At 39.9% G+C, this 23,173-nt stretch overlaps 3 protein-coding genes across 8 annotated transcripts; all 3 read left to right on the top strand.

Annotated features, from left to right (window-relative positions):
• The first annotated feature begins 1,735 nt into the window (after positions 1-1,735).
• On the top strand, positions 1,736-4,805 carry LOC131336233 (G-type lectin S-receptor-like serine/threonine-protein kinase At5g35370). Its single transcript, XM_058371997.1, has one exon. The coding sequence runs from the start codon at positions 1,772-1,774 to the stop codon at positions 4,418-4,420; it is 2,649 nt and encodes an 882-aa protein (XP_058227980.1). The 5' UTR covers positions 1,736-1,771; the 3' UTR covers positions 4,421-4,805.
• A 1,898-nt stretch (positions 4,806-6,703) lies between these two features.
• Positions 6,704-14,433, top strand: LOC131297992 (oxysterol-binding protein-related protein 1C-like). Of its 2 annotated transcripts, XM_058323238.1 has the most exons (10): positions 6,704-7,405; positions 7,570-7,929; positions 9,095-9,194; positions 9,313-9,755; positions 11,372-11,527; positions 12,828-12,995; positions 13,069-13,209; positions 13,513-13,740; positions 13,821-13,934; positions 14,065-14,433. In XM_058323238.1, the coding sequence occupies exons 1-10, from the start codon at positions 6,857-6,859 to the stop codon at positions 14,233-14,235; spliced, it is 2,430 nt and encodes an 809-aa protein (XP_058179221.1). In that variant the 5' UTR covers positions 6,704-6,856; the 3' UTR covers positions 14,236-14,433. The 2 variants fall into 2 exon arrangements, with proteins under 2 accessions (XP_058179221.1, XP_058179222.1); XM_058323239.1 differs by lacking the exon at positions 13,069-13,209 and having other exon boundaries at positions 6,705-7,405.
• Positions 14,434-18,142: 3,709 nt separating this feature from the next.
• Positions 18,143-23,158, top strand: LOC131299015 (uncharacterized). Of its 5 annotated transcripts, none has more exons than XR_009190594.1 (8): positions 18,143-18,396; positions 18,961-19,052; positions 19,174-19,321; positions 20,177-20,308; positions 20,437-20,586; positions 20,738-22,219; positions 22,387-22,507; positions 22,599-22,735. XR_009190594.1 is itself a non-coding variant. In XM_058324542.1 (8 exons), the coding sequence occupies exons 1-8, from the start codon at positions 18,295-18,297 to the stop codon at positions 22,702-22,704; spliced, it is 2,379 nt and encodes a 792-aa protein (XP_058180525.1). In that variant the 5' UTR covers positions 18,145-18,294; the 3' UTR covers positions 22,705-23,158. The 5 variants fall into 5 exon arrangements, 2 of the variants coding, with proteins under 2 accessions (XP_058180525.1, XP_058180524.1); XR_009190593.1 differs by having other exon boundaries at positions 22,381-22,507; XR_009190592.1 differs by having other exon boundaries at positions 18,144-18,396; positions 22,381-22,507; positions 22,658-22,794.
• Positions 23,159-23,173: the final 15 nt, after the last annotated feature.

The raw sequence follows: 23,173 nt of genomic DNA, 5'->3' as shown, positions 1-23,173 counted from the left end.
GTGATGATGTTTGACAAATGAGGAATGCTAAGTACAAAGAAACTTTACCCCGAAAGTACCCCGAAAAAAGCAATCCGTGGTTGAGAATCACTTTGATGATTGGGTCACACACATTAAAGTGAATCTCAACCACCAGTTGCTCTTTTCGGGGTACTTTTAGAGTAAGTTTTCTTTGTCCCTAGCATTTTTCCAAACGATAGGAAAATCATCAGTAGGGGGAGGGGTGTACGGTGTACCACCTTTTTTCCTTTTTCCACCGAGCCACTTCCCCCGACTTGTGTAAGTCTATTATTTTTAAGTTTGAAAATTGCAAATAAGTACTTATTTTTTTAAAACCCTTAGCGAAACACAACTAATCGTTGTGGTATTTTTCGATCCAACTGAACTTCATATTGAGTATTCCAAGGAAATAATCCTTTTATTGCAACTTCAATCCATTGACCAAATAAAGTTATTAGATCTAGTACTAGTTATGATGCGGTTGTCCTCCTTTGTGTTGTTTTGGTTGAAGTAATCCTTTGAAACCAAAACCAAAACCAAAACCAAAACCGAACCCAGGAATCCTAGCAAGTATTGCTCAACCATCATTGGGTTGTAGTTCGGTTTTTCGTGGCCTGTTGCACAACACAAAAGGAAACAATTAGTATTTGAGTTGCTAACCTCATTTCCAGTCTAAAAAATCGACCAAAATGAAAACCTCTTTTCCATTTATGAAACTTCAAATCTAATTTGACTTTTTCCCAACCCATGGAGGTGTTCTGTTTTGTAATCTTTTTCTTGTCCAAATTTGGCCCTTCGAAACGCCAAAGGAGCATACGATGATGTAAGTTGCTCACAATAAACTTTTGGAATACCCATTTTCTATACTCCATAAGTAGTAAAAGGAACTTGTGCATAGTTTTAACTTTAAAACTGACGATTTATACGTCTTTGTGGTGGGTGAATTGAAGCAAACTGGATAGTCCAAGTTGATGGTTGGAAACCAACACATGTGAACTAGAAGAATGAGTGAGCTATAATTGAAATATAGGTAGTCCCTTAATTAGAAGAACTTGAACTAAGGACATATGGCATTGACTTTACCTAGTTTTAATTCATGAGTTACGAAAATCTCTTTTGTCCGTATAATATTGGAGCCTGCCAGTCCGCCATATGGACTAATTTATGAGAAATCTTTACTGAAAATTACAGTTAGGAGAGAAAGAGCGCAGCCCGCCTACCCACCCGGGCCAATTATTTAATACTCCCGAACATGAGTACTCTATACAAATACAATATTACACTTAGACAATGTGTGTCATTCCTTATCTTCCAATCAATCAACAAAAATAAATGATAATGTTCATAACACAAAATTAATCAATATGTAAAATGATTGAGAGTATCACGCAAGCTGCCACGTGGTACCCCAAGAACATAGCTCTCAATAACTACTCGCCTACCGGATAGGACCACATGATTCACAAAGTCGGCGGCAAATTTAAGAGTCAACGTGTTCACAATCAGTTTCCATTCCTAGTAATTCAAATATCCCTTCGCCATGGCCGTTGAGAACGTAAACAACATTTATGGAGTAGCATTTTCAAAGTTCAAATGGATGACACCCCCCACTTCAACCAAACCATCCTTTTTTTTTTTTTTCTTTTTCTTTTCTGTTCTTATCATCATCACATCATTATCATTAATTCATCATCAACTTATTAGACCTCTCTCCTTTCAACGCCTCTCTCTCTCTCTCTCTCTCTCTCTCTCTCCTGCTGCTGCATGATTAATGGGCAGCTCTGATCCCATGATAAACACTGTCACCATGATCTTACTCCTCATCCTCGTCCTTCTTCCTGCCTCCCACTCAGCTCCAATCTCCTCAGAATTCATCCGCACAAGCTTCAACGCCTCCTACTTCCAATTCATCGACCAAACCGGCGTCTTCCTGGCCTCTCCTGGCGGAGGCGCTTTCACCGCCGCAATCACCAACACCAACCCCGATCACAATCCGTTGCTAACCACCCCAGACTACTCATTCTACTTAGCCGTCATCCACCCCGGCTCCGGCACAGTCATCTGGTCTGCCAACCGCAACTCCCCTGTCTCCAACTCCGCCATGCTCCACCTCACATCCACCGCTCTCTCCATCACAGACGACTCCGGCAATCTCGTCTGGTCTACGCCACCGTTTCGCTCTCCCTCTACGGTTGCCCTGCTCCAGCTTCAAGACTCTGGTAATCTAGTCCTTCTAGACCAATTCAATCACTCCTTATGGGAAAGCTTCGATCACCCCACTGACACTATTGTGATGGGACAGCGATTACCCGTCAGAAAAGAATCATCAACCGTAAGTGCTCCTCGGACCGACGTAAACTTGTCGACCGGTGATTACAGGTTCGCAGTCACTGTCGGAGGGGATGCGGTAATGACGTGGAATGGAATGACTTATTGGAAATTATCGATGGAGCCAAAGGCTTATAAGGACTCGAACCTACCTGCTTCGTACATGGCCCTAAATGGCACGGGTTTGTATCTGTTTGCGGCAAACGGCTCCGCAGTTGTGGTCCACATGAATTTGGATGAGTCTGAGTTTCGAGTTGCAAAGTTAGAATCCAATGGCAAGTTCAGTGTGAAAAGCTTCAAGAACCAGAACTGGGTACAGGAGTTCACTGGTCCAGAGGATGACTGTAGAATCCCTTATGTTTGTGGCAGAATCGGACTCTGTTCCACTGGAACATGCTCTTGTCCCCAAGGTTTTCGCACTAGTTCCGAAACAAACCAAGGTTGTTCGCCTACAGATAGTTCTTACTCTTTGCCATCAGCTTGTAATGCAAGTGTGAATAGCAATGGTAGTGAATATAATTCGTCCACTTCTTACATGAAATTGGGAGATGGTATGGACTATTTCTTTAATGATTTTACCGATCCTCTGATGCATGGTGTCAATTTATCTATTTGTGAGGATCTTTGTTCTAAGAATTGTTCTTGTTTGGGATTGTTTCATGATAAGTCTTCTGGTTCTTGCTACTTGCTTGAAAACCATTTGGGTTCAATCATGTCGCAATCGACAACTAACGCGAATCGGATGGGTTACATAAAGGCTCTTTTTGTATCCACGGATGCAGGCCCAAATGGTAGCAGAAGAAAGCAACATTTGCCCCTTGTAGGTTTGGTACTATTACCTCCATCTGGGTCCTTACTGTTGATCACAATAGTAGTTGGACTCTTTTGGTATAGAAAAAGGAAGTCTAGAAATGATGTAGTAAAGTTAGGCCACGCAAACTCATCTTCATCAACGGAGCTTGAGATAATCTTTATCCCAGGTTTGCCGGTGAGGTTTGGTTACGAAGAGCTTGTCTTTGCAACAGAAAATTTCAAGACTCAAATTGGTTTCGGAGCGTTTGGGACTGTCTACAAAGGCACTATGCTTGACAAAACTGTTGTTGCGGTGAAGAAGATCACTAGTTTGGGCGTTGAGGGTAAGAAAGAATTCTGCACTGAGATTGCTATAATTGGGAACATTCACCATGTCAATTTGGTTCGGTTAAAAGGTTTCTGTGCACAAGGGAGGCAGCGGTTTCTGGTTTATGAGTTTATGAATAAGGGTTCCTTGGATCGTGTGCTCTTTGGTAAAGGACCTGTTCTGGAATGGCAAGAGAGAGTTGAGATTGCCTTGGGTACAGCAAGGGGTCTGGCGTACTTACATAGTGCTTGTGAGCAGAAGATCATCCATTGCGATGTGAAGCCAGAAAACATTCTGTTGCACAACAATCTACAGGTGAAAATATCAGATTTTGGGCTCTCGAAACTGCTTAGTCCTGAGCAATCTGGTTGGTTTACAACCATGAGAGGAACTAGAGGCTATCTAGCACCCGAATGGCTAACTAACTCTGCAATCACTGATAAGTCAGATGTTTACAGTTACGGAATGGTTTTACTAGAAATAATCAGAGGGAGGAAGAACTGCTCACTCCAAACACGAACTTCAAGGGCAGATAATTCTAGCCTCAGTGGAAATGGCCAATCACCATCTCCCTCATCAATTTATTTCCCACTATTGGCATTGGAAATGCACGAGCAAAGGCGGTACTTGGAGCTCGCAGATCCAAGGCTTGAGGGAAGGGTAACAAGCGAGGAGGTGGGAAAACTAGTTCGAGTGGCATTGTGTTGTGTGCACGAAGAGCCAATGATAAGGCCAAGCATGACTAATGTTGTTGGTATGTTGGAAGGTGGACATCCATTAGGTGTGCCGCAGGTAGAGTCGCTCAATTTTTTGCGGTTCTTTGGCCAGAGATTCACCGAGGCGTCAAGAATAGAAGGGTATAGTGAACAGAATGAGTTTGTATTGCTCCCACAAGTAAATGGACCCTATAATAGCAGTTCAAGCGGCTCCTATTCTTACATTTCATCACAGCAAGTATCAGGTCCTAGGTAGGTAGTATCAGTCCTTAATTGGTTTGTGCTTGTGTAAAATTGTTTGTTCTAGAAGGTAAAGGACGCCCTTCTTATCGCATGATGGTGATGCCTAAATGTTTGAGGCTGCTGTAGATGTATATAATTCCGTTTTACACCCGTTTTTCTTTTTTGTTTTGCGAAGGATTGTAAAGCCACGGATTCATGCTTGGTTTCATCCCAGAATATGAGCTATCCCTTCTAATGATAAAAGCAGTAGAGGATGGAGATGTATCATTATGTAAGTGTAAAGTAGTATAGATTTGCACAAGCCAGTTAGTTATGTCATTATTGCAAAGACTTGGTTTTTGGCAATTTGTTTAAGGTGTTTTGGTTACCTTACCTTCTTTATTGATCAATCAATAAGATAAATGTAACTTATTGCAATTTTTGGTGTCAAATATGTTGAAGCTTGCTATTACTACTGTAAAGAGAATAGTGAAACTTATTCAGGTGAATAAACTCGCTTTTGGTAGGAATGAGTGAAATGGTCTGGGCTCTAGTGCTTATCGAGTAGTGGTTCTGTCCGACGACGGCAGTAATTTAGGCTGTTTAAGTTACTCTTGTTGTGTTTGCCGTGCTCAAATGTACTTGATTCCTTTTATTTTCTCAATGAGCACAAGAGGGGTTATTGAAAAAAAAGGACACATACGCACAACACATGTTCCCACGCATTTGAGGCTCCATTTGATGGCGGAGACACTGGAGGATAGGGTGGTGTGGATGGAGGCATTGCAGGCAGTAAAGGGCATGTTCCCACGCATGTCCAGCAGCGAGTTCATAGCTCAGATGGGCAATACCGTGGCTGTTTCCACTGATAAGAAGAGGCAGAGGCTGTAATTCAGGACAGTGAGCAGATTATGAAGAGGGAATTCTCCGCTTTACATAATCATCTCCTGCTTCCTAAGCAGAAGCACTTATGAACTGTCCGAGAGTTTTTAGGTGCAAAAGTACAAAATTACCTACTCCATTAAAGTCTCCCTTAAGCGAATCTCATTGCTTTTGAGCCTTTTTTTTTTCTTTTTTTTGGGGTGTGGGTCAGCCTCAATTTTAGGGAGCCGGATCCCCTATTCGACCCCAATCCGGACAAGGGCCTGTCCCACCCCTCTTGGCCGTTGATCTCGCAAATCAACGGCTGAGATGTGCCCCGAGCAAAAACGACGTCGTTTTGGAGAAAAAAGTGCTCGGCACATCTCAACCGTTGATTTGCGAGATCAACGGCCGAGAGGAGTGGGACAGGCCCTTGTCCGGATTGGGGTACAGGGATTCCCAATTTTAGGCTCCTTTTGATAAATGAACTGCGAGCATGAGCCTAACAATATTCGGCGTGTCTAGGCTATCTAATGAAAACTTCATTTATGAACTTGACTACATGTAAACTTATATCTCCTACACATATAACCTCAGATGTGTACATAATGAAGATTTTAGAACTCAAATATGTATAAACGTTTACATATACCACTAACTTGTATGAGTAAGTACCAGTACATTTTTTGTTATAATCTTTTATATGTAGGAAGTTATATATGTATGTAGATAATAAAAAATCTATTTGTGACTCCAAACTTATATACAAGTAAAAATAGTGGAGTACATGATTTTTGTACTCGTTAAGGCTTGCTAACAAGCTTGAGTTTGAGTGGGGTCTCGGTGAATTAAGCACAAACTTGGTCAACCTCCCTCCCTGGTGCAATAGTGGACAGTCAGTATGAGTTGAATGGGGGGGGGGGGGGAAGTTAACATTAGGTAAAAGCAAGCAGTCTCCAATCCATGTTGATTTTGGTTTGATGAATAGAGACTGCATCGTGGATGCAACGCCAAGTACTGAGAGGGCTCTGTCCCTACTATATACTCCAATATATATACTCCTGGTCTCCTATCCATTGCCCTGCCGTCCGACTCCGAGTTCCTCAATCTCCGCGGGCAGGCAGTGCACTTATTTTCTGTCTTTTGTTAGTTTCTTTTCTAGCAATTCTTCCAGACCATTAATTACACAAAAATCACGCTAAATATACTAGTATACATGTACTGTACTACTCCAATTCCAATTCCAATTAATAGTGTGAGTAGTTGAAAAACACAAGGAGTAATTTTTCAGCCAAAATTTTGGGAGGTAAACCAACTTTTCTCTGCAGATAAATTCTTTATTTCATCGAATAGAAAAAGGCGCCGGCACACACCCATTCAAACTAGTACTAGTATTTTCTGTTTCTTGGAGTTTAAAAATATATATATACATATAAAGAACATATCCAACTATTTTTGTAGTATTAACTATATCAAGCAGATTTTCCCGGTGAACCACTCTCTCTCTCTCTCTCTCTAATAACCATCGGTTTTGAAATGCGCGAGTGATCTGATGATATACTTTTTCCAATGATTCAATTCAAATGAATAAAATCAAAATCAGAATCGAATGCATCCATTTTGCTTCACAGCAAGCCAGCGGGACCCTGCCGTGGCGACTTCTTCTTCCCATTCGGGGGCGTTGGCGGAGCTGCTGAACATGCCGCACCCACCGTCCACGCCGTCGTACCGGTCGCATTCCGCTACACACAGGAGGAACATCAGTAGCAGCACCACCACCACCCGCGGCGGCGGCGGCGGATCTTCGTCGTCCACCACCGCCAAGCCAGCCAACCACCGCTTGATCCAGCGATCGGCGTCTGAATCTCTATCGAGGCTGCCGTCGGTTCGGATCAACGACATCGTCGGGAATGGAATATCGGGGATTCTGTACAAGTGGGTCAACTACGGCAAGGGATGGCGACCCAGGTGGTTCCTCCTTCAAGATGGTGTTCTCTCCTATTACAAGATCCACGGCCCTGACAAGATCATCATCAATCAACAAACCGAGAAAGGCTGTAAAATCATCGGTCAAGACTCCCTCCGCCGCATCACCCGCCGCCCCCATTCTCAGCCACTCCCTTTTCGCCGCAAACCCTTTGGTGAAATCCATCTCAAGGTTCTCCTTTTTTTTAACCTCTTAATCAAGCAAATGTTATATAGTCAATTTGCTCAACTCAATTTGTTAGGATATAGCACCGACATAGCAGAGTGGCCAAAATGGGCCGATCTCAATTGATTGAGACAGACACCGGGCTTAGTTGGGTTTGGTTTTGCTGTCAGGTTTCATCGATACGAGAGAGCAGATCAGATGATAAGAGGTTTTCGATATACACTGGGACAAAGAGGCTCCATTTGAGGGCGGAGACGCGGGAGGATAGGGGGATGTGGATGGAGGCATTGCAGGCGGTGAAGGACATGTTCCCACGTATGTCCAACAGCGAGCTCATGGCGCAGATGGGCAATTCGGTGGCTCTTTCCACTGATAAGTTGAGGCAGAGGCTGTTGGAGGAGGGCGTGACTGAGGCCGCTATTCAGGACAGTGAGCAGATCATGAAGAGCGAGTTCTCCGCTTTACGCAATCATCTACTCCTGCTTAAGCAGAAGCAGCTTCTACTCCTTGACACAATGCGCCAGTTGGAAGTATGTACTACAGCTCATAATCTTCTATGTTTCATTTTGCACCACCATTTTTTTGTTCCCACCATCTCAAGGACTAAAACGGTTTGTTCAAATCCAATCACACCAAAAAGGAAAAAAGGACTGTCTTAATCCAAAATGGATAATACTGCGAAGTTGTATTCCATTTGCTGCTGTTTATAGTGAACTGATGATTAGCGATTTTCTCTCTCATTAGTGAATTGTTGTGGTCCTTCTCGTACTTCATTACACATTCTATGTATCTTCATCTCCGTCCAATAACTGCTGAAAAAGTTTTTTTTTTTCGCAAAAAATATGCAAAAATGTACTTCATTGGAGAGAATCTGGATTGCTTATGAACCCTACCTTGGTTTAGGAAGCTAGGTGGGTAAGCAGAGAACCAAAACTGTCTTATGTACTCTATATTTCCGTAGGTTTTACCTACGCGCCCTTTATTCGTTCCCTCTGCTTTTAAAGAGAAAAGAAAGTCTTTTTCGAGATAATGTATTTAAAGAACAAGCCTACAGGGATATTTTTGCTGCCAACATTTTCAATCAGTTCTCATAAAGATGCGCCTGATTGCATCATGTATTACTGTCAATGCATTACTATATCAACATAAGCTCATCTGCCAAGGAAGTTTACAATAGTTACCAAAAAGAGAAAGAATAAAGAAGACAAGAGATGAAAACTGATGATTGTTATTTGGAAATCACCCTTTTTGTACTACCCATCATACTTCCTTTGTTGTCTGTTCGGAGCGACATTATGCTTTAATTCCTGTTGCTTTGATTCCACGATGACTTTTCAGGAAGTGCTTCTAATTGTTTCTGTCATAGCTATTGGCTATAACTTCTTGACTGTATGAATTTCTTTATATGCTCTTCAAATTTTCTTTTAAGTTTCTAGTATTGTTTAGTTTATGTGAATACCTGATGCCGAGGCATTGCAAAAACTTAGTTATCCTTCTAGGATTTCTGCTTTGTATTGACTGCAGCATCTTCGCAGTTTGCAGAAAAATCTACATGTTTAGATGGAACTACTAGCGGGTTAACAAGTTGCCCATGTGATATATAATCAGCGGACTTTTTAAAGATGTGTTTTGCTATGTTGTTGTTCTCTTTTGAAGTAAAATGACTGATTAACCTCTATATGTTTGCTTTCTTAGACAGAAAAGGTAGATTTGGAGAACACAGTTGTTGATGAGAGCCAAAGACAGTCAAAAGATCAAGAGACTTCCTCCAGACTAGAGCAAGACAAATACAGTGGTATTTTGATGAAACCTCCCTGTCAATATCGCGCTGAAAGCACCTTTTAGAAAAAATAAATAATTCTTCTACTGTATTGATTCTTATTTTTCTTTGGTTTCTTCGAGTTATTTTTCAGATGGAAGCCCAAGTGAATCTGATGATGACAATGACATACACGATGCCATGGAGGAAGAGACAGATGATGACAATAATGCATTTTTTGATACTCGTGATTATCTCTCATCAAGTTCTGTTAGAAGTAATGGATCTGACATTCGGAGGTCATCATTTGATTCTGAGGATGATGTGGATCTTGATTCTGACGATGGTATTGATTCTTGCATTAGATCTGTTGGAACTAATCATCCTCATGTTAGGCGGCGTAAGAGATTGCCCGATCCAGTTGAAAAAGAGAATGGAGTTAGTCTGTGGTCAATGATCAAAGATAACATTGGGAAGGATCTCACTAAAGTTTGTCTTCCAGTATATTTCAATGAGCCTATCTCTTCTTTACAGAAATGTTTTGAAGATCTTGAATACTCATATCTCCTTGACCGAGCATATGAGTGGGGTAAAATGGTGAGTTTGTTTTCCGTATATTACTGTGACTCTTGCTTCTTTGGAATAATTGATTTCGAACTTCGTGTTTGTTTGGAACTCGTAGCTACTTAAGTTAGTATGATACCAGTTAGTTCAGATAACTATGTTTCAGACATTTCCCATCTGCTGTTGGTTTTCTGGGAGCATCATATGGCATACAGCTTGTGATGAAGTTGTGTTGGATCTGTCAAAAGGAAATTCCTGTGTAATCACAAAAATTACTCATTCTTGTTTTCCATACCAAAAGATGAAAAACACTAAGCCTTTGTTCACTTACCATTTTTGAGAAGGTTTAAATTACTGAATCGCTTCCCAATGGTATGTTCCGGGTTCTTTTAGATAAAGATAATAGAGTTATTTTAGGTTGTATTTTAGGAAAAATCCGACGTGGTTCTATACGGATATTACCAGGAGATAGAGTCAAAATATGGGGCTAGAACTAAAAAAAATTATCCTAAAAACCGATGGAGGTAACAAAAAATGCCAAAAATTGGCAAAATGCTGCAGGCAATAGCCAGCTGGATAAAAATCAATCAAAAGGAAATAGTAGGATTCCTTTGGGATATAGCCGGCTGGAGTCGCGCACTAATTGGAGCGACGTTTGTTATATCTATAAATTTGGTATTGTATTGCGATAATTTCTAAATAGAAGACATATTCTATAGATTAGGACCACTTTTTTTCACAAGTTTGGTCCGAGATTTTATTTACTATGTAATATATTTTCTCTTTTCGAAAATGTAATGGAAATAATAAGTCAGTGAAAGGCTAAGAGACGTGCTGCTTCACTTAGGGTACTAATATATGTACAGCTGCGCGGTAGGGTTCTTAATACTATGAAGCATTGGTTGTTTATTTGATATGTTGTATCCTTTTTCTTGTTCATGAATTTTATGAAATCATAGTTGTTAGTTCCCTTCTCTCCTTTTGTATCATGTGTTAGTGGTATCCATTCAAAATATAGCAAGCTTTTACAATTTATTTCCGACGTTTGCTTAGGGTAATTTTTCAGAAATTCAAAAAGGTCGTTGGGATCATTCTGTCATCCATTATGGAATGTGCTTGACAAGCTAAGGTTTAGTTGAACTGCCTTTAAATTGACATTGGGGGAGCAGTCCTTCAATAGTTGGACAGGTGTCTATTATTACTACTCAGACTTTATGGAGTTTTCCAATTCCCACTATGCATTTAGTAATATAATAGTTCCTCAAAATAATCTGGATAGGGCTTCTAAAGTTGGTTGAGTTAAGGCTGTATTTGCTTAGTTTCAGAGTACACGTAGGGTTGTTCTTTGTCATTTCATCAGTATCCCATTATCTGACTAAATACCATACATTAGAGTTTTGTAGTTGTTCTATTGCCTCCAGAAATAGTCACTAATCTTTATTTCATTCTGTCTTTTACTTATTAGTCTTTGTCTTGCTACTTGGATTTGGAGTTTTTGTTAGGTTAAGTGCAGAGTCTAGGTTCCTTATTTTCTGTTTATTGCATACTTTATTTGATCTACAAATCGTTCCTATTCTTTTTGTTAAAGCCTGCAATTCCATATATTTGAAGTCCCAAGCTAAAGATTGCCTTCTTGTATAACTGTGTAGGGCAATAGCCTTATGAGGATCCTTAATGTAGCGGCATTTGCTGTGTCAGGGTATTCTTCAACAGATGGAAGAAATTGCAAGCCATTTAATCCATTATTGGGGGAGACATATGAGGCTGAGTATCCAGATAAGGGACTACGTTTTGTCTCTGAGAAGGTATTTTACAAATGGTTGCTTGAAGATCAATAACTTTTTCTTGACACGAAATATTCTTCGTTGTCCAAGTTTGTGCTTTTTGATTTTGATAGATCTGCTGTACAAAAGTTTGTACACTCTTTGATTAATACATTGTTAAACTATGTTTAACGCACGTGTTATCGAATGATACTTTTGTTTCTTTTTAACACGAGTAGATGGGAAGTAGTGGTACTTGTAATCTTTCATTTGAACAGGTCCTTTTCTGGTTGTGGTGTAACTCAAGGACGGATCCAGAAGTTTGCATTAGTGAGGGCACACAAATTAGTAAACTTAACCTGTACGTTTATAATTTTTTAATTAATACATATTATGCCGGTAAATAACAAATCGGTGAGTATAGATATGTAATTTCATCTTATAATTAACAGAGAACAGTGTGTTTGCACAAAAAATTGATGTAATAATTAAGCACTCTATGAAATAGATTAGACAAATATCTTCCTAAAGAAAATCTAGAGTAATTTTATTGGAACACTATCTCATTATTGAATATAATTCAAATATGTAGAAATATTATTATTATATTAGAACATCGAGTGGGGGCAGTTGCCCCACGAGACCCCGTGTGGGTCCTTTCCCTGGTGTAACTTATTGCACTCTGCTGAGAAGCAATTCAGAAACATTTAGAAGCGAATCTAAAAGTCAAATATTGAGGATTAATTTGTCCTTAAGATTAAAACCACATTACGTCAGGTTTATCAAGCCTCATGAGCCATCGTTGTGCACCCCATCTTCATGGAAGGCCTTATCACATTCAAATCCACCTCCACACTAATACAATCATAAGCTCCTGAAGATTTCTTGTTTTCATTACTTCGAATTGCTCACCTGGGAAATTCGTTCAGCGTTCTGGTGGAAGGGGCTCCCTTGAACTCATTTATTATAATTTTAGTAACAAATGGTTACTCTCGTGCTGTCCATAAGCATGGTTATGGTATTACTTATTGGTTAGATGTGACAACAAATGTTTTCTTGATGCTCAACATAATGCTATGCGGATTTTCAGCTTGCATTGTTTTCTTTCCTTTCTATTTCCCCAATCCTCCCCCACCCATACCCTTATCAATTGGGGATTATATTGGTACTATCTTTTTTTGAACGGCACAGATTATATAGGTACTGTTATTGTTGTTGTGGATTATATTGGTACTATCATTTTTTGAACAGCACGGATTATATGGGCATTGTTATTGTTGTTGTTGTTGCTTTTGTTGTTTACTCTCTGATTTTAAATAACGATTTGTTTATTATGGTATAGGTTAGTCATCACCCTACAATTGTTGCATGCCATTGTGAGGGGCGTGGTTGGAAATTTTGGGGAGACAGCAATCTGAAGAGTAAATTTTGGGGTCGTTCAATTCAGCTTGATCCTGTTGGTGTTCTTTCCTTGGAGTTTGATGATGGAGAAGTATTCCAGTGGAGCAAGGTAAGCTGCCTGCATTGGAAAGCATATTTCTCTTTGTAAAATGCCTTCTGAGTTGTTGAACTTTGTACATCAGGTAACAACATCCATCTACAACCTTATCTTGGGAAAGCTCTATTGCGATCATTATGGGACAATGCATGTACAGGGAAATCGTGACTACTCTTGTAAAATAAAATTTAAGGAGCAGTCGATCATTGATCGAAATCCTCACCAGGTGCCCTTTCCTTGCTTGAAATATCATCTCTCCTTTCTCGAAGTTTAAATATGGAATCTCTATTTTGCACTGCGTTGTCGATAGTTCTGACAAAGACATGCGTTAGTTTAGCTGGTCATGGGAGTTATATAACACGGGTCATTTTGGCAGGAGACTTTTTATGCTAATTGATTTTCTGTTGCAATTACTATTTAATGGCTTGTCTACTCTGACTTGTTTCTTGACAAAAAATCTTGCGGACCTTTTGATGAATTGCATCTCCCATCATGAATTGGATTTGTGATACTTTAAGTGGTGTTGCAGGTACAAGGAATTGTGCAAGATAAGAATGGAAAGAAGGTGGCAACATTACTTGGTAAGTGGGATGAGAGCTTGCATTATTTCAACGGAGACTGTTCTGGAAAAGGAAAAGGATCGGATTTGTCAGAGGCGCATTTGCTTTGGAAACGGAGCAAGCCCTCCAGATTTCCAACCAGATACAACTTAACACGCTTTGCCATCACCTTAAATGAGCTCACTCCTGGCCTTAAGGTTTACTCCTTGCCTCTGCCTGTTTTTGGTGCTTCACTTTTGCTCTGTGCATAATGAAATCTTCCTTCTCTTGTTATCAGGAGAAGCTGCCACCAACAGATTCGCGACTCAGACCTGATCAGAGATACTTAGAAAATGGAGAATACGGAATGGCAAATTCAGAAAAGTTGAGGCTCGAACAGAGGCAGCGTCAGGTGATACTGAGAGATGCATTGTGCTTTTAATGAAGTCCTCGTTTATTTTACGATAAAAAATTACGGAACGCATTGGATGATTATGCATGGAGAAAAAAGATTGATGAAATTGAAATTGTGGTTTTGACAGTCTGGGAAGATGCAAGAGAGGGGTTGGAAGCCAAGGTGGTTTGCGAAGCAGAAAGGCAACAGCGATGCATACTGTTTCATTGGAGGGTATTGGGAGGCCAAGGAAGAGGGAAGGTGGGAATCATGCCCTGATATTTTTGGACAAGTGCCTACAGACATACAGATTTTTTGACCCGTTAGTTAGCGTTTAATAAACTTGTATTTCCATTTCAAAAGATAAAAATATACTCGTATTCTATACTCCATTTTTAACCATTAGTTTTCTACTGAGCAACTGTATAGGATAAATTTAGATGTCGTGCTCGCCATTCCGAGCAGTGCACAGACAGAAAAGCTTGAAACTATGTACTATGTTATCATCGGTTGGTAAGAGCATCTCTCTCTCTCTCTCTCTCTCTCTCTCTCTCTCTCTCTCTGTTCAAGGAAATTAGGGAACCATCAAGTATCCAGTTGAGCCAGCACATTTAGAGTGTTTTTCTTTTGTCTTTTGATCAGGGGGAGTGCTGTTCCCTCTAGCTAAAACGTGTTAATGCTTCTCACAATTTTTTAGCACCTCATGCGAGTGTCATTAATTTGTGACCGGCTTACCAAAAAGAAACAGCCTGACTAGAGATACCGATGGTGCACGGATGGGTCCGTGGGGCTACTCCAAGATTTCGCATAGAATAATCCGAGCCGGTCGATAATTATGTAGTAAATTATTTTTGAACTTTTATGTAAAAATCAGCCCAATCAAATGAGCGAAGGTGCTTGATCCAATATTTACAACTTTTTTCATTTAGAATACAAGATTTCTACATTCTGAATGAAAAATTAAATCTTCCAATTGAAATTGAACGGCTTGAATGATCATGTGGGTTAGTGGGAATGAGTGCCACAGATCCATCGGTGCCCACATCGTTTCGCAAAAAGAAAAGAAAGAGAAGTGTTGCGGAAAATAATCATGTGGCAGATGTTTGTTTTTTTTTGATCCGATCATGTGGCAGATGTGGATTTCCCACTTTAGCTGATTGAAGGAATATTGGCAGCTGCAACTGAGTGTAAATGCTAGCCAGTAGCAAGAGGTTGAGAAAAGAAAGAAGGTGAGATTTTAAATGAGGTTTGTTGGTTGGTTTGGTTCCTTACCAAGTTTTCAAAAGTGTATTCTCTCCGGAATATACTCCCTCCGTAACGTCACCATTCATCCACATGTTGATAATCTATTAGTTTGGGCCATTGGTTAAGCAAAACAGTTATCCGGTTTTTATTTTATTTTAGTATAAGTAGTACTCCGGAGTATTATTAAGATTGAGAATTGGAACCCCGTGATTATTAGAGTTTAGATTCTTTTTTATAGATCAAACTCAGACGGAATTACAATATTATACATTAAAATTGTGCTGACTAACATCTTTTAGGATCTCAAAAACTCTTTTTCTGTGCACCATTTTGAATAATTTTCTCTTTGATTTATTATTCTTATATATTTCTCCCCACTCATTACTAAGGGAAAATTTTAAAATGACACCTGAACTTTGACCTAAATGTCACAGAAACACATGAACTTAAGTCTATTTCAATTACACACATGGACTTACAAAATTCCCAAATCTAGGCCCCTGCCGTTATACTCCATCCAATTTGTCCACAAAAGTAATGACGTTGCATATTTCTCCCTTTAAGTGCCCCAATTGCACATGATAGAAAGTCTAAAAGATACACACAATCAAAACCCCTCTCCCCCCTCGCCTATCTTTCCTTTCTTTCTCTCTTTCTATCTCTCTTGCAAATCCAGAACAAAAACCCATAAACCAAATCGATCAAAATTGAAAGAAAATTGGCAACGACGCCTGTCTCAAAATCCATTGATGGTCCCGTCCTCAGTCATCAACAAGCGCCTCCGCCTCCCCCTTTCCACCGCTCCCGTCGATCAACCTCGCAGGTGAGTTTGAGTTTGCAAGCAAGTTTTCCGCTCCGCCGCTCCTCTGCTTATTGGTGGGAAGGTTGGGAATTTTCAAAGAAAGCAGATACTAGTCTTAGGAGGATTTGGTTTGCTATTCCAGCTGTTGTCATTTGGTGATGGTGATTACACGTGAGTGACGCGAAATTCGGGATTAAAAAATTTGTTCCTTTCTCATTACACATATCCTATGGGAACAAAAAGAGATCAGAATGAGAAAACCTAACGGATATCAGAGAGAGAGAGAGAGAGAGAGAGAAAGGTGGGAGGAGGGACAAAGAGGCGAGGAGAAAGAGAGGGGATGAGTTTTGATTGTGTGTATCTTTTAGACTTCCTATCATGTGCAATTGGGACACTTAACGGGAGAAATATGCCACATCATCACTTTTGTGAACAAATTAGATGGAGTATAACGACAAGAGCTTAGATTTGGAAATTTTGTAAGTCCAGGTATTTAATTGAAAAAACTTAAGTTCAAGTGTTTTTGTAATGTTTGAGTGAAAGTTCAGGTGTAATTTTGAAGTTTTGCCCGTTACTTAAAAAGACTTGTGCTAGTGCTCTATAATTTAGGGCGCTGCTATTCGCAGCCCTTTATTTTTTCTCATAGCCCAGTAAAAATTTTCAATTATACTCGACAGTTAGTTACCGAAATTGAGATATATTTTCAGCATCCAATTATCGAAATACAATATTTTTTTCAACAGTTATTTACCGAAAATGTATATTCAGCAGTTGTTTACCGAACGTTGAACATATTTTCGACATGTAGTTACCGAAATATAATCTTGTTTTCAACTACTATTTACCGAAATGTTATGTATGATTTTCAACAACCATTTACCGAAATATAGTGGGCTATGGGAGAAAATAAAAGACTGGAAATAGCCGCGCCCATAATTTAAAGACCCACTGTGAACCGTTGGAAAGTACGTAATTACCCCTGTAATTGGTTCGACGGTGTTGGTTCGGCGGAGTGTTTGAAAATTGAACAAAAAAAACTAGTAGGAGTACCTTTTACTAAAATCTACTCCTACAACACTACACGCGTCCACACTCTCTGACCTCTAAAGCGGCTACGCCTGCGTACAACCTATCTCAACTCCTTGTTAGAGATTTTCAAAATAAAAGAGTCGTCGATTTTGGTTTTGTAAAATTCTTTGTTTTCTTAGAATGCTTGTTTTCTTCTTTGTGAGTTTTGTCCCACATTGGTTAGCTGAGAGATGTTGGAGTGGTATATATTAGGAAACATTCCTAATGAAAGTAACTAATGATCTAGTGTGGTGCAGCCCTTTGGTGCTTTGCACCATACCGGCAGAGCCGGTACACTCTCACGCACGCGCGCGCGGCGTGGGCTGTGGCGCTTTAGCGGCGCACTTTGCACTTAGCGCTAGGCGCCTTATTGGCGCCATTTCTTATTGCGAGTTGGTAGTAAGGTGGCGCTGACGTGGATGACACGTGTCACCATTTCTTATTGCGAGTTGGCAGTAAGGTGGCGCTGACGTGGATGACACGTGTCACACGCGTGGCAAGTGAGTCACACAGAGCGGTTCCGATCGGGTGCAACTCGAGCCTACGGGTGCGTTGGTTAGTAGAGTTGCGGTGTGACTGATCAATCTGGACCATAGGATCTGATCCAACGGTCAGATTAGATCGGGTGCATACCCATTCTCAATGGGTGCGTAGTGGTCTATAAATAGACCACTACTTAACAGAATTCAGTGCTCATAAGATACACACATAATCCGAATTTCTCCCACATCTCTCTCTATATTTTCTAGCATTCATTCTGCGTTCTGTTTTGCTGCAGAAAATAGAACACAGTGGTTCTCAGTTCTTATATTCGTTCAAGCAGATATTCTGTCCGTTTCGTTAGTGCAAACGAAAACGGAAAGAACTTCAAGTTCGGGCTTCGATTTATCTTGAAGGCAGGTTTGCTGTAACCCTTTGCATACCGGTATTGGTGGGGGCAAATACTGTCTTTAGGAAAGCGACATAGTCGTGATTCGAAGTGTATTTCAGCATTTGTGGAGGTTTTCGAAGTGTATTTCAGCATTTGTGGAGGTTTCGCCAACAGTTCAGAATTGCAACAGCCAATTTTTTTTTTTCCAACACTCCTCTCTCTCTCTCTCTCTCTCTCCCTCTCTCTCTCTCTCAAGCCTATACAGAGGAGAGGAGATATATACACAGTTTGTATGTACGTATCCGTATATGTAGAAACCAGTAGTAGTACTATAAAATGATTAGTATATACAGCAGTTCTTCAAAGTTTTGAGCGGGAAAATTTGTGAAGCCATGGTGGTTGCGGCGACCACTGCCGATTCTTCTTCTTCGTCTTCTTCTTCTTCTTCCCAATCCTCCACCTGCTTTCGTGAACTTGACCATGTCTTCTTGCAGGTCCTCTCTCTCGCTCTCTCTCTCTGTTTTTTTTTCGCGTCGGGTTATCTGTTCGATTTATTCATTTGGTGACCACTGCAAACTGGGATTTTTCTTTTTTCCTCTTGCGTATTCCAAATCATCAAAAAAAGGTCAATTTGACGACCGTATCGGCATGTAAGATATATAACCAAAATTGCAGTCCATGAACCGGAACTACAGTTCATATGAATTACCTTTTGTTGTTTTGTTCCACTAATATAACCAACAAAGAAGCTAGACCAAGTTTAAACAAGAGAATGGATGTCCTAGATAGACGAAATACGGTGAAGTGGTATATATATATATATTTTTTATTTGTGTGTGTGTCAGTGGGGAACCCCAAAATATCTAATCCGAAGGAAATCTATAAAGATTCAGGCAACCTCAAAAAGATCCGATAGGAGATTTTAAGAATGCGTAGACATGTTGACTTATTATTCAGTGCTTCCGGGGAAGCATAATTTTACCCAGTCAAAAGGCTGTGATGAACAAATTCACTTATTTTAATCTCAAAGCCTGATTAATCTCTGTTACCATATCCAGACTCAAACAAGAATATGGCTTGGAGAAGTCCTGCACACAAGATTGGATGGCCAGCTGAATATTTCTGATTTACTTGCTGATGGGGAACTGCTGTATGTTTTTTTTCCCCCTCTCTCTTGTATTCTTATTAATTTACCTTATGGATACTTTGACACCCATGCTTCCATTATCTTCAAGTGTTTTGTATCATCAGCCATGCGTACTACTCTATAGGTTTGAAGTTTCCAAAATAATATGGACAATGTTGTTGGCAAAGTGCAAGGAGCTAAGGCACTTAAAAGGCTATAAACATAATCCCATTGGTTCATGGAAGAGCAGCGGCAGATATAGGCCTTACTCTAATGTTGACTCATTTTTGAAGGTACACTTCACATTTCTTTTCCTCTGTTTTTATGGTTCCATATGCTGCAGTCTTCAGTTGTTAGAATTATAATCTTTTTATGACCTGCAGCAACATTGCTACTTATGTGTAGGAAACTTTGTAGAACAATTATCTTCAAAGAAGTGCGTTAATCTCTTCCAGATTAGGGGTAAAATATCTATCAACCATTGATCATTTTAGAGGAAGCACAACATTCTATTTTGTCATTTCAGTTCCCACCCCGCTTCATCGTACTAGGATCCAACTCAGCACCATTTCTCAGCATCTTTTGAAGTTATATTTCATAGGTTTAGAGAAGTTTCAACCTCTCTGGTTAGAAGGAAAACTGCATTGAAATTTGAATGTGCAGTTGAGTTAGACACTCGTGCTGAAATGAGGTTTCAAAATTGAAACTATCTTTGCAATATTATGCCTAGGTTAGGGTTGTTTTCTGCCTTGGCGTCACTGACATGTAGTATGAGAATCACTTGTAACTTTTAAACCTCTGCCAGGAATGGAAATGACGAACGCTTAATGTGAACAACGAAGATATTCCCACAAATTGCTTTCATGGGCACAATTGATTTAAGCTTCAATAAAGATTAGTATTCCAATGCCAGATTAACTGATGCTGCTTTTTGTGAGACTAAAAATAGCTTGCTCACTGAATTACTTTGTTGTTTATATAACCTTTACAAATAAAGGATGGCCAAGCCCATTTGCATGATTTATGTCTGTATAGTAACGTTCAGTTTGTGTATTAATCGTATAAATTATCTGTCTTAAAATTGGATCTAATGTCTGACAATGAGCATGTGGATGGCTCTAAAGCTTAATGTTTCTTTTTTCTCATAGATATGCAGAATTTTGGGATTGAGTTGCATTGATCTCTTCTCCCCTTCAGATGTTGTTGAGAAAAGAGATACTCGAAAAGTTTGTATTTGCATTCGTTCCCTCTCAAGGAAAGCCAGGTCTAAGCAATTAAATGTAAGAAATATAGATGCATTTTTTTTTTTCTCATGGCTATCTGTGTTCAGCTTCATCTTGAGCTGTAAAGAACATAACTAAGTACCTGGTATACTAAGAGCATTATCCCTCATCTATGCTTGTCATAGGTGCCCGATTTTGATATTGTTACCTATCCAGTAACAATGCCCACCAATATGGTTGGATGCCTGCGAAGAAGTTTGGAACTCTCAAACCGCAGCTTTACAAGTTCAGCTAATTACACTCCCTTCAGACCATCGAAATTAAAATTTCGGCAGGTATGCAAGTACTGTATATATTGCTAAACCGAGAAACTGTCATCACTGTGAGGAAAAGAATATCACCTTAGAACACACCACAATACTAGATATAAAAGTCCAATGTCTGCTATTTTACTGGCTAATATATTTCTCCTCCTTATTGCTGTAGGAAAATTCATTTGATGATTGTTATTCTGAAGCATCTGATGATACGGCAAACACTTATATGGGAGTTCCATCTTATAGCTCATCAACAAACTGTAATTATGATTCTGTTCCACTTAAAGATGCAGATTTAGAGAATTCTCTCGGAGTATCTTCAGTGATAAAGAAGCATACTTCAGAATTAGGGGCATCACAAGGTGATAATAAAGACCAAAAAGGCAATGAATATGGAGGGCACCGTAAATTATCTTGTTTAGCAGAACCAGCAATACAGGTTGAGAGTGATCCACTGGACAACAGTAAGTCATCCCGTAGTGTCGATTCTCAACTGAGATCATGTATTAGGGTTTCGCATATAAATAAGCGAGGAAGGTATAGGCATAAAATAGGTGGACTGGACCTCAGTGAAGTTGATTCTGGCAGTAGAAATGATGAGTCTATCATGTGGGATTCTCTGGATGATAATATGGAAGAAAGATTTTGTACATCCCATCAGTTGCAATTTCCAGATGTGGTTGTCTTTGGAACTGATTACAGTTATCCTGTTGTATTTGATGAAGAAGACAGCGTTTTTAGTTTGCTATGGGATACTGATTCATATGGATTAAACTCAACTGGAAGGAATTCACGAAGTGGATATGGAAGGAGATTATCTGATGATTTTGAAGATGTGGAAGTGTCCTCTGTCACCAGCATGAGCTCTTTAGTACTTCGAGTGCTGAACTTGGAGTTCGATGATCAATTTGATGCGGACGATTTGAGAAGTGCCAATGTTGACAGTATTTACTTTCAGAATTGTGAGGCTGACAACAGCCTGGACAGGGGTTCAACAGGGGCATGTGAAATACAGGACGTGGCCAAGGATGAAAACACCATGCATGGTTTAGTTTCTGAAATCTCCCATCTTGAAACAAAACTCTGGAACTTCAGCTTTTCTACACACCCCATGGACTATCAAGAACATGTACGTTCATTTAATAATGAAGTTGGTGTATCTGAAATGGATTTATTAGAGGTCCTGCCCTTGAAGCATACCCAGTTTTTTGTACCAGACAATGCCAAGGAGGTAAATGGTGGTGTGACCATGGTTGAATTGGATTCGGTCATTACAGCACGTCAGAGCAATTGTCTTCCAGTAGCTTGCAGTAGCATTATTAGGGATGGAAGGTATGATGATTCAACTGCTTCAAGCCATGGAGTTCTTGTTAAAGGGGATGAACGCCACAGGCTAAGCAACGCGGATGATGAAGGTGGACTAAAGCATCATTCTGTATCAATTCAAAATATAAATAGCCTAGGTACTCTGACACCTTACATGGTCGCTGTAGATAACCATACTGTTGATCATAATTTTGTCAAATGTCAACCTGCATCTGAAAAGCATCTGTGCTCAAAAAGGGAATGTTCAGATACCATAGGTAGAAAAGATCGAGCATCTCCAGAACGCGATGAGGATCTTCATTATTGTGAAGAACATAGCAGTAAGGTAAATATCAAGTGACTGATTCCTGGCTTGTTTTTTGTTATGAATCCTTCTCAGAAAATGTTTCGCTGATTTTTTGTATGCTTGAATAAGTCCTTTCAACTTGTCATGTCATATTAAATAGGACAAGATTAAGAGTGACATTATAGATGATCTGGCTGAAGTTTCAGAAAGGAGAGAGGCTGCAAATCCAAGTCCATCACCAGGCATGCCCCACAGAAGGCCACTGCTGAAGACAGTTGTGAGAGGCACAGCTCTGTTTGGCATGCTGTTTCTCTTGCTTCATCTCAGGTGTGTACTTGCATCATAATTACTCTGGGACACTAACTTTTGGTTTGGAGTGACTAATTCCGTGTTCTAAGGAGTAGTATTCTTGCATCAGCCATCCATTATCGGTTCTCGCTGTTACTATGGTTGTTGATGCCACTGGATTCACTGCAGGTGTAGAAACGGCAGAGAGAAGGGAGGTAAAGTCAGCAAGAAATTGAGTCAGGTTCAAACAGCAGATAGCATGGAGCGTAGACCAAGGAAAGAGCAACAGGGAAGTAGAGTAAACGGGTTCTATCCCGCTGGAAAGTTAAAATTTGGGAATTAGATCCAGTTCTCGATGATTAATCAAAGAAACCAATACACATGTTTAATCTTTTGACACATTTCTATATACAATTAGTCAGTTCTCTTCAGGCAAAGAAAAGGGACATTGCGTTATACAACTCGAAGAGGAAAAACAGAATTAGTCATTGTTGTGGCGGAGGAATCCTGTTTAGGGCAAATGTTTGTAGCTATTTTCACATGGTAAATATTTTTGGCTATGTACGATTGTGGATGCAGAATGTTGTAAACCTTACGGGATGCAATTTATCCAGTGCCCTTTGTGATTTGTAAGGAGAAGAAACTAGTACAGGGAAAATAGGAAGAGAAATAAAGTAGACATATTTTCTTTATTGGATTATGAAA

Source organism: Rhododendron vialii, chromosome 8a (genome assembly GCF_030253575.1).
Source record: "Rhododendron vialii isolate Sample 1 chromosome 8a, ASM3025357v1".
Lineage (NCBI taxonomy): Eukaryota > Viridiplantae > Streptophyta > Magnoliopsida > Ericales > Ericaceae > Rhododendron > Rhododendron vialii.
The sequence above is the reverse complement of the archived record's forward strand: the minus strand, read 5'-3'. Positions and strand labels throughout refer to the sequence as shown.